The sequence below is a fragment of the Delphinapterus leucas genome, chromosome X (genome assembly GCF_059928025.1).
Source record: "Delphinapterus leucas isolate spDelLeu-1000000601 "Yukka" chromosome X, BTC_Dleu_Yukka2, whole genome shotgun sequence".
NCBI classification, from domain to species: Eukaryota; Metazoa; Chordata; class Mammalia; order Artiodactyla; family Monodontidae; genus Delphinapterus; species Delphinapterus leucas.
In genome coordinates, this window is record NC_143150.1 from 77,449,142 (window position 1) to 77,459,725 (window position 10,584).

A 10,584-nucleotide genomic window follows, 5' to 3' on the forward strand; every position below is an offset into this window, starting at 1 on the left:
ATGGTGGGCTCTTGGACCACAGGGTGCATGCTGGAGAGGCCAGTGACTCTGGTGAAACCATGAGGGTGGCCATCTTCACAAGTGGCTGCTCCAGTGAAGAGCCAGCTTCCCAGACACTGGACAACGACTACTCTGATGAACCTTGCCTGGGCCAGGAGTACCAGATCATCGCCCAGATCAACGGTGACTATGCTCGCCTGCTGCACACGGTTCCCCCAGATTATGAGCTTCTGGTCACCAAGGGCAAGAGCAGCTGCTAAAAATGTCCTACTGGGCCAAAGTCTGTTGACATAACTGCCTATTCATCCCTGGCATTCTGCATGGCCCCTTTCCCTGCTATCTTTATTCCTGGATAGTCCAAAGTGTCTTCCCTGCCAACACTGGGGCTGCTAAGAGTGAATGGCTTTGCCTAAGAAGTTACCATATGCACCTCAAGCAAGCCTGCTGCTGGATCATGCCTTAGGCCCTTCTAGTATCCCTGCCTGGAGTTTCCATTGCTTCACTCCAAACATCAGAGGGAAGTGCCTATAGCACTAGGACTTGGTCATCATGCATCCAGACACCAGTCAACTTTGGCCTCTTACCACTGAATGACCAGAGGGAGGCTCAGCTCTGGCAGCTCAGGGAACCAGTTAGGTTTAGGATCACTTCCCTTTCTCTAGTGCCAGATAGCTTTTAATTGAGATTGTCATGTAACAGGCCAGGATTCAGTTCTGCTCCTGTACTGTGAGTCTAGTGCTCTGGTATTCTTCTGATGCTCAATGAATATCTAAGCATAACAGCAACTTTGGTCATATTGGTCCTCTCTCAAGGACCTACCAAGAGTGATTAAAGTGAGACTAGTTGAGATGGTTGGGGCCCTGGGAGTATGGATAGCACCTTTGCTTTTTTGTTTTTTCCTTCTTCCCACCCATGCTACCCTTACCTCATTTCAGCAGTGAGCTCACTGGAACACAATGAACATTTGGTAAAACAGTACTCAACTGCCTTCTATTCCCTTTTTAATCATCCTGCCAGCTCCACCTGGGTGACTCTTCCCAGGTCAATTGGAAACCTAAAAAAGCAGACTGTGGGTGCGGAAATAAAGAGATCCCCCTTTCTCCAAAGTATGAATGCATCACCCTCAAGGATTTCCACCTCCTAGAATCCTAAAATCTTTGGAGTAGTTGTACTCTTCATAGATCGTCTTTATCTCTTGGCCCCTTCTTACACTGTGGGGTAGAGGTCAGAGCAGGGAAGCCTCTCTTCTCAAACAGGAATAAGCACTAGGAGTGTGAGTGTGTGTGTGTGCGTGTGTGTGTTTATCTGTCTGTATATGTGCACACACAATACACCTTTAAATCAGTGTCCTCAGAGAGGAACTGTTCTGGGTCAGTTCAACACTGTTTCCATTCCCTCAGGTAATGCATGTCAAATCAACTTCTTCACCCTTTATGGAAGCTGACATGTGCCACTTTTGGTTACAATGCAATTCCAAGGTCAGCTCAGGTTTACCAGCAGCTGCTCCCCTATGAATTGATTACAGAAGTCAAAATCATACATAAAAGTGAACAAAGAGTCCTTCGCTTTACAGGAAGGAATGAAAGTAATGAATCAAGGAGCACATCCATCCCTGGGACCCATAAGCCTTTTGTTGTTGCTACATAAATTGTTCCAGAGTAGGAAAAAATGAAAGTAAACTTCTAAACTCTTTCTATGATGCAGGTTGACACTGATACTGCAAGTTTATTAAATGCCACAAGATAAAACAAGATAAAATTACAGACCTAGGAGCATATATTTATTGCAGCAGGAAACTTCTAGAGCTCATCTCTGCCTAAAACCTGATAATCTTTTTCATGCAAGACAAGCCAGTGAGAAAGTCCTAAGTATAAGGCTAGCCCAAATCTGCAGGATAGGCTAAACAAAAATGGTATAATAAAACAGGACCTGTCTTAGGCAGGTAGCTGGGTGGAGAAAAGTAGAAGAGTAAAAAGACAAGATCTCCAGAAGAGAGGAAAGATATGAAGTTCCTCTAAGGCAATTTCTCAAATTTTGTTCCATGGAACACTCGATCCAGGAAATGGCCCACAGAAAAACGTTTCCATGATCAGATAAGCATGGGAACTGCTTCATTCTATGGCCCTCTCTTGGAGATTTCCAATGGAACATTACAATATTAAAGTCTCTGAAAAATCCTGCAATAAAGCATCTGTATAACTTTTTGTTACCAAGTAATTCCAAAACTTACTTGCCCTCTGAGTCTACATGTTTGTCCTCCTTCTCTGACTCTTGACCCTATTTCTCAGGAAGAAAAACCCTCCATGTTGGCAATTACCTCACACACCCTATAGCACTGCAGTGACCAAAGTTTAATTGTTTTCTTACAAAATTCCTGGGTAGCATTTGGCCCAAAGGCCCAAAACTAATAGACTAGTGGAAAGTCTATCAACCAATAAACAGTTATTAAGTATTTTCTTTTACCTGAGTACTGTTCTGGGGCTGGAGTAGGGATGGAATGGGGAGACAGCAATTAAGGAAAGAGTATTGTTCTCTAGGAGCTCACAATCTAGTGGGGAATTCAAAAATATCCCCTGTAAAAGTCCACTAACAATTCAAGATGTACCATTTGGCAGTAGGAGATAAAAGGGTACATACAAGCACCCAGGCAAGGAGTGCTTTGAGAATGAAGAAGGAAAGAGTATAGGTTGACTTTCAAAAGTCCTTGGAGAGACTGGACTTTGGCTCGGCCAAGAAGTATGGGAAAGAATTGGATAAGAAGAGAGAAATGAAGAAGGTGTTCCCAGGGGGAGAAAAAGCATGAAGAAAAGGAGAGAGATAGGTAAGGTCAAATTGTGCTTAGAAGCCAAGGTTAAGTGTCCAGAAACTGGGTGTCTAAGCCCTGTGATGATGCTTGTGTGAGAATTCAGATGTCCTTGTTAGGGGAGTCTGGGAGGGGAATGTGAAGGAAGAAAGTAATGAATAAAGGAGTACTGCCATCCCTGGGGCCCATATGCCTTTTCAAGACTATTGTATCCACCTAGGGCTCCCACTGTGTATAAGCAGAGCTGCTTCATTTCCCCACCCCCCAACACCCTCAGGTACAATGCTTTAATTCCCTCAAAGTCACCGAAAATAACTTCTGAGAGCTTAGTTGGTATTTGGTGTGTGTTCTTGCATCCAGCTGTCAGTCTATCAGCTGTATTTCAACTGTCCTGGCCTGGAGCTGCTAGGCATATGCCGCACTTGGGGTATTTGACAAACTGACACTCTACTACACGGAGTGTCTAACTCAGCTTGTCAAATACACGGAGCGTGGCACTGCAGGAGGCTGGGCCAGGGGCTTCAGTGGGGAGGCAAGATCTTCCTGGGAGATATGGCCCTGGAGGGAAAGAAAGAGAAAGGAGTCACACCCTGAGCACCAGGGAAACTGCAGAGGCTATAGGGACTAGCTGAAGCACCAGAATAAGGAAGTGAACAAAATAGGCAATAAAGCTTCTAACGAGAAGAGGCATCCTTAGGGTATGTAAGAAAGGCCCACTTGATACTGCAGGTGAAGCCCCAGTGCTCAGCTGGGGAGGTCCTCAGGCCTGAGTCCTATAGCTATGGCATTTCTAGGGATCCGGAGCTTCAATGAGATTCTCTATGCAGCAGAGAATGTACAATTTGGTCATTGTCCTGCCTCCCTGACCTCAGGAAAGGACCAGGTTCCAGAGTCAATGTCCATGTCCCACCTTCCCAACTCTCTCAGTCTATGTTCTCACAGTGTTATGACTATGGACATAGGCTTTGAGTTTAAGCATGGGCATGAATTCTGGCTCTTCCACTGAGTAGCTGAGAAATCTTGGATAAATCATTTTATCTCTTTGAGCTCTAGTTTTCCACATCCACAAAATGGGCGTAAGTATAGTACTTACCTAATAAGTTATTGTGAGAATGACATGAAATAATGTATGTAAAGCCCTTAGGTCAGTATTTGATACATAACAAATGCTCCAAAGGAAAAAAAAAAAGGTGGTTGAACTACCATAAGGAAAGCAAGGGCCATTGACCACTGACTTAACAGGGTCAGGACAATGAAACAGGAATTTCTTATGGTCTCAGACTTACCTAACATGATGCACTTAACAAATCAGGACTCAAGAATGGCAGCTATAAAAGGACCTTCATCTAGTTTCACCTACTCATGTTATAAATGAGGAAATGAAGGCTCACACTGAGGATGAGAGTTGCTAAAGATCATACAAGTTGTACACAGTTTGGGGCTGTGCCCTATGTCACCCTATTGTGCCCTCCAGTTTTCCTCACTGGTCCTTTTACCTCCATGCTCTGTATATCTCTCTGGGAAAAGGGAGACACATCAAAAAGGAAGGCAAAATATAGGCAGTGGACTTGGCAGTGAGGTACTGGGATCATTCAACCCACAGCCATCAGAGAAATAAAGAAGCTGCCAGGAGCATGATCAGGCCTGGAACTTCCGAGAGAATTCACTTGGCAATACCCAGATACTGTTGCTAAAAATTCCAGGTAGTCCGTGTTAAATTCCTCCCTTTTCCAGATGTGGTAGTTGATCTGTGAGAAAGTAGCTGGCTTATATTATATACTGGCATGAAAAGAGGCAAACATTCCGAGGAACATAAAACTACCCTATGAGGCCAGAAAGCCTTATCCCAGCTAAGACAAGGCAGAGGGACTTGTCTTTCAGCAAAAAATCATAGTGCATTGAAAAAAAAAACACTTAACTCTTTCAGGTAAATGTATGTTGGTAAGCAGATGACATGCTCCTCCAACTTGATATCTGAGAGTGACTTCAAACCTAAAGCTCTAAATGATATTTTCCATCCCCTCATTTCCCTCTCTACGTACCCAAGCCATTCCAAGCCACCCAGAAGTGTGGCTTTTTCAGCCAAAGCAACAATCTTGGTCACCAGATATGGCATAGTGGAAAGAATCAGACAAACTTGGATTCTAATGCTGCTTGGGGCACTAATTAGCCAATCATGGCTTTGGGAAAGTTTTCCTTTAGGCTTCAGTTGCCCTTTGAGCTTCAGTTGTCTTCTCTGGAAATGGGGACAAGAAGACTTACCTGGCAAAGTTGTCAGGAAAGTGTTTGGTGAGCTTTCCAGAGCCTCTCATATAGGAGCTCACAGGCACCTTGGCTCAGTTCCTGGAGCTGTGAGTGGAAGCCAATCAAGGAAGCTGATTAATAGAGTTTGAGTTCAGGGTAGTGGGAGAGAGAGAACTGGACTGATGCCTTTCTTCTATCATTATCCTTACTGGCTACCAGCTTCTGTGTGAAGACCTGGATAAACTGAAGATGTCCACAGCCTCCTGAATGCCCTTTCTGACTTCATCAAAAAGGAAGACAGGTATGAGGGGGTTAAAGATTCTTTCTTAGTACATGAAGTTTAAGAGCCTTATAGACCATTTTGCCCCAGTATTAATGGAAAGAGGCAGTGGCTGAGCTGAAACTGTATTGGTTTTATTTCCACATTTGATGTTTTAGTCCATGCCTCTCCAACAGAGTGTATATAAGGAAAGCAGGTTCAGCTGAGGAAGGTTGGCCAGGCCCATAGGAAGAAAAGATGTATATCTACGTGGAGTGATACTGAGGGTCTCTGAAAGTTTTCTCTTGGTCTGTTATACTACATAAAATATCATTTGCTCCCTGTCTACCCTGGGAGGGCTAACACACCAAGCAGTAAGACCTGCTCTGCAACTGCCCCAGTTGGGCCCCCTCATACTGGGAGCAGTATGGACTTTTTTTCAGGCATAGTTCAACCCCCTGCTCAACCTTACCCAGAGATATTTACTCAGCATCACTCTCATGTCCTTTCTCAACAGAGGGCTAAAAACTATCAAAATAAGGGATATAAAAACTAAAAGAGTCTCTAGACACTGTCCATCTAATCCTTCCCCTCCTCTTCTTTTCAGAAGTGGTCAAAAATATGAGTTCTAGAATGGAGAAAGGACTTGTTCAAAGATACACAATGAGTAAATGGCAAAACCAGGACCACTATTCAAATATCCTGATCCTAGTTCCAGAGAACATTCCACTTCCATTTGGCTGTCCCCTAAACAGCCTGTTTGGAGAGGAAATGTCACCCTCCTTTCTCATCATTATAGGCTCCAGGAGAGAAGGGTACCAATGGGACACTTCTTCTCCCCCACCCTTGATCCAGAATTCCTGAGAAGTGTCCAAGGAGAATGGGATGAGCAGATCCAAGCCATATTTGGTAGCCATGGACACTGCCCCAGTCTGGGAATCCAAGCAGAGAGGACAAGTGGATACTATACCTGTTACTGGAGTGGTGCCTTCATCTTGTAGGAGGCATAGGTTCCCTGGTGATGAGTCAACCTGCAGAGACCAGAGGGAACTGGGCTTTATGCTGTGAGCAGGAAGGTCCTATGTTTTGAAGGGCCCTTGGTGTCTTCAAGAGGAAACAGAAATGAGGAAGATAAGGCTGAGGTTAGCCAACGGAAATCTGGGTGCAAAATGACAAAAGAGTGCCGTTGTGAAAGGGTCTCCTACTGAAGCAACAGTCCTCACTGCCATGTCCTCACCCACTGCCAGCTGAACTCCAACAGATACTAACTCCCCAAGCTGCAGAGAGTCTGAGCAGAAAGCCCTGGCTGCCCTAGTCTCGACCTATGGACAGGGAGGTTTCCCCAGATTTACTGAAGGAGTCCTGGAATGTCAAAGCTGAGACATTATCAAATAAAAATCCCCATTGTCAAAACTGAGAAACTGACCCCCTGAGGGATAAAAGGAAATGCCTGATATCAAAAAGAAAATTAGTGGTATATCTAGAATTTGAATCCATTTCTGTCAACTCCAAATCATGCGTTCTCTCACCCTGTCAGAATGCCTCCTAGTCCTGAAACACCCATTTTATCTCCCCTGGCACACAAACATAATTAGCAAGGCCCAGTGAAAAATGAAAAGGAAGGGCCCTTTGTAAAAAAGAAATTAAAAATTCAAGATGGCAACAGTAGAACATTAAGCTAAGTTTGGGGTCTTTCTAAGTATGAGGCCCTGTGAAAATTTACGGGTCACATGCCTATGAAGCTGGGCCTGCTAGCACAGCTCTGCCCACAGGTCACATTCTGGCATCCAGGGAGCTCACAGACAGAAAAAAGAAAATTCACATCTATGAAAGTATTTATTATGTGTTTTACATGTGTTATCTCATTTAATCAACAACCATCTAGTATGGTATTATCATTATTCCTATTTATAGGTGAGGAAACTGAGACACATGGAAGTAAAGTGGCTTGTCTAAGGACACAAAACTAGGAAAAATGGAGAAGGCAGAATTTGTACTCAGGTCTTTCTGACTTAAAATGTTAGGCTTTTTCTACTCTCCTATGTTGGTTATGAAGAAAGTGGTTGACCTTGAGAAGGAAAAGATAGTGCCAGACACTTAAGTTCAACTGTGACCTTTAGGCTTCATGAGGGACATGACAGTTATGAGAAGAAAGTGAATGACTTCCTAGAGCCTTATGTTTGCAATCCGTGGGCAGTCCCCATTCACAGCCAGGAAGACTTTGGATTCCCATTATGCAGTGCTCTACATCATAAATCCTGATGATATGGCAGACGGGAGAGGCAGTTCTTGCAATGCTTTCAGGGTATACTTACAGGATCACCTTCAATGATTGCAGTGCCCAAGTCTCAGTCCTTAGTCTACATAGAAGAAATAGGACCCTTGACAGTACTCAAGCCTCGGTGAATAATCTATCTAAGCTACATACAGTCATATAAATTCGGGTTCAAGAGAAAAGACCACATCCTGGGAGCCAGGAGTTTGGTGTCCTACTCCCAGATCTGTCAGCTCTGTTCCCTCCCTTAGCCTTAGTTTCCCATTTAACCAACAGAGGCTGAACTAGATGATCTTGGTGGCCTCTCCAACTCAAACATTCCCTGGTTCCTTTATAACCCCTTCCATACCTGCCCCTCTCTCACTATGGTCTTTCCTGTATATGCAGAGCCTAGAGGCTCTAGGGGACAGCCTGGGATAGGAATTCACTTACACTCACACTACTCTGCAGAAAACTTCCTTCTACCAGAATAATTTATTGGCTTAGTCCTTGAAACCAGTTTCCCCAGATCTGGCTTCTAGAAAGATTCAATTCCTTTTTATTTTGGTTTCTGACTAAAGCTTGTGGTAGAGTCAGGGTTGTCCTGTGGGCACTTTTCTAGGGAGGGACCCTTCCTCCCTACTCATATCCTAGAGATTAAGTTCAGCTACCCACTTGGGTTTTTTTTCTCACTTATCAGTTAAGGTACTCTCCTAGCTTTTTAACAGGGGCCCTCTGGAAACAATGCCTTCAATTAAAGTAGTAATTAATGGTGGCCAACTTGAGCTTCATAGTAGATCCATGAAAAAAAAACATTAGGGTGGGATTGACATATATACACTAATATGTATAAAATAGATACCTAATAAGAACCTGTTTTATAGCACAGGGAACTCTACTTCACTTCGCTGTACAGTAGAAACTAACACAACACTGTAAAACAACTATACCCAAATTAAAAAGCATTAGGAGCCAGGAGGATCTACAAATCATACCTACTATGCAAAAGGTCTGAATTAGAGAAAATGGCATGGGGCTCCTCAGAGCTCCTCTTTACCTCACAAACACAAAGCATGCTTGGAAGGGCCAATTTGCAGCAACAGCACAAACGGGACTTTTCCTTTAGGTCTGTTGTCCAACCAAAAGACATAGAGTTCTTCCATTTTGGATGCTCTTTGGCTTGACCATGCTTATGAGGCGGGATGAGGGAGAAGAGAGTTGGATAGGGGGAGCAGGCAGACAGTGAGGGAGTCCCACACTGTAGATACATGCATTTATTCACTCAGTGCTGGAATGAAAAAAACACTGAATTTTGAGTCTGAGTCCCTGTGTCTTGGATCCTGTGTTATAGCCCCTGGGTTATAGACCAACCTCTGTAACATTAACTATACGTCCTTGAAAAATCATGCACAGCCTGTCTGAGCATCAGTCACTACATCATACTGAAGGATTGTCAGGCTAGAGGGGAGAGGGATTCAGGCATGCACCCAAGGAAATATATATCTCTACAGTGTGAGACAAGTGATTTGATGAAGGTACAAAGTGAAATCAGAAGAGTGGGTAAGAAAGACATGATTCTTCCAGGGCAGAGGGTGAGGAAGTGGTGGTCATTAGAAAGGTTCAGAGAAAAGTAGGATTTTAGCTAGATTCTAAAAGATAGGGAGATAAAATAATGATGCTCACTGTCTCTAGAAAGCTTTCTCTGACCACCCCTTTCCTGACAAAATTAATGGCTCCTGGCTTTGCCTGCCTCTAGTCTCAAAAACCTCTCCACACTGCATTTATGTGTCTGTCTCTCCAAAAAGACCAAGAACTGCCAAAAATAGGACTGTGTCTGATCCCTACCTTTCTTCACAGGTCCAAGGATGAAATAGTTGCCCCAGAACTGTGAGGTGAATAAGTGAATGCATCAGTGCATAAGCAAATGAAAGAGCCCAAGATCCCCACATTCCTTAGCTTACCTCACCTTCATGAAGGAACTGAGAAGCCCCTCTCAACATTGAGTTCAACTTCGTGCTCACCTACCCCCACTTCCTATAGGAAGCCTGTCAAGAAAATGCCCCAGGGACAACTGCAAAGCTGAGGCCACTTCCTGTGCAAGAAGCCAGTGTCCACACACTCCACCTCATCCCTGGTGATTGCTATGTGTATGATTGCACTGGGGCTTCCTCTGAAAGGAAATACAAAGGCTGATGCAATGTACAGGGCACCTCCAGGCCAAGATTGAAGAACTTCATGTACTCATGGGCTTGGGGATAGATGTTTCACTGTGAGGTTCCCCACAAACCCAGTGACAATGGCAAGAAATGTGGCAGCAATTAACCTACAAGCTATAGCTCAACTTAATTCAACAAGGGTGTGTTGAGCACTTACTGGCTGCAAAGCTCTATGGTTGGCACCAAGGGGAAAAATAAATACACAGCAGAGCAGTATTATACATCTAACAGAAATACAATGTGAGCCACAAATTTTCTAATAGCGACATTAAAAATTTGAAATATAAATAGGTGAAAGTAATTTGATAGTATATTTTATTTAACCCAATGCATCTAATATGTTATCTTAACCAGTAAACAATGTAAAAATGTTTTAATGAGGTATTTTACACTCTTTAAAATGTGGTGTGTGTTTTAAATTTACAGTACACCACAATATGGACTACCTATGTTTCCAGTGTTCAATCACCACACATAGCTAGTAGTTACCATGTGGGACAACAAAAGTATAAAATGTAGTCCCTGCCCTCAAGGAATTTACAGCCTAGTCCAGGATCCAAATTAATACATAAGCATGTACAAAGAACAAATACTATAGTGGAGGTGAATGTATGGAAAAGAGCAATGCACCTGAAGTCAGGAGACCCAGACTACAGTCTATTCTCTGCAACTGATTATCTGTGTGACCTTGAGTAAAACCCTCTCCCTCTATGGGCCATATCTACAATGAGGCTGGACTAGATTCATTCACTCAACAAATATATATTGAGAGTTTTCTAAGTATCAAGCATGGTGCGAGGCACTTGGG

General features: G+C 43.6%; 1 protein-coding gene and 1 long non-coding RNA gene across 6 annotated transcripts in view; one reads left to right on the forward strand and one right to left on the reverse strand.

Moving 5' to 3' along the window:
- Positions 1-2,789, forward strand: part of VSIG4 (V-set and immunoglobulin domain containing 4) — a 31,329-nt gene extending 28,540 nt beyond the window's left edge. Inside the window, exon 8 of the mRNA XM_022564071.2 lies at positions 23-2,789. Coding sequence (XP_022419779.1) covers positions 23-260 — 238 coding nt within the window. The 3' untranslated portion in view covers positions 261-2,789. The remainder of the gene's footprint in view (positions 1-22) is intronic.
- Positions 1,706-9,611, reverse strand: LOC111169698 (uncharacterized). Of its 5 annotated transcripts, none has more exons than XR_002643269.3 (4): positions 9,522-9,611; positions 6,277-6,337; positions 5,066-5,152; positions 1,706-3,361 (listed from the first exon to the last, which is right to left on the reverse strand). It is a non-coding gene; the product is annotated as an uncharacterized LOC111169698 (long non-coding RNA). The 5 variants fall into 5 exon arrangements; XR_002643270.3 differs by having other exon boundaries at positions 9,527-9,592; XR_002643267.2 differs by having other exon boundaries at positions 6,277-6,410; positions 9,527-9,541.
- Positions 9,612-10,584: the final 973 nt, after the last annotated feature.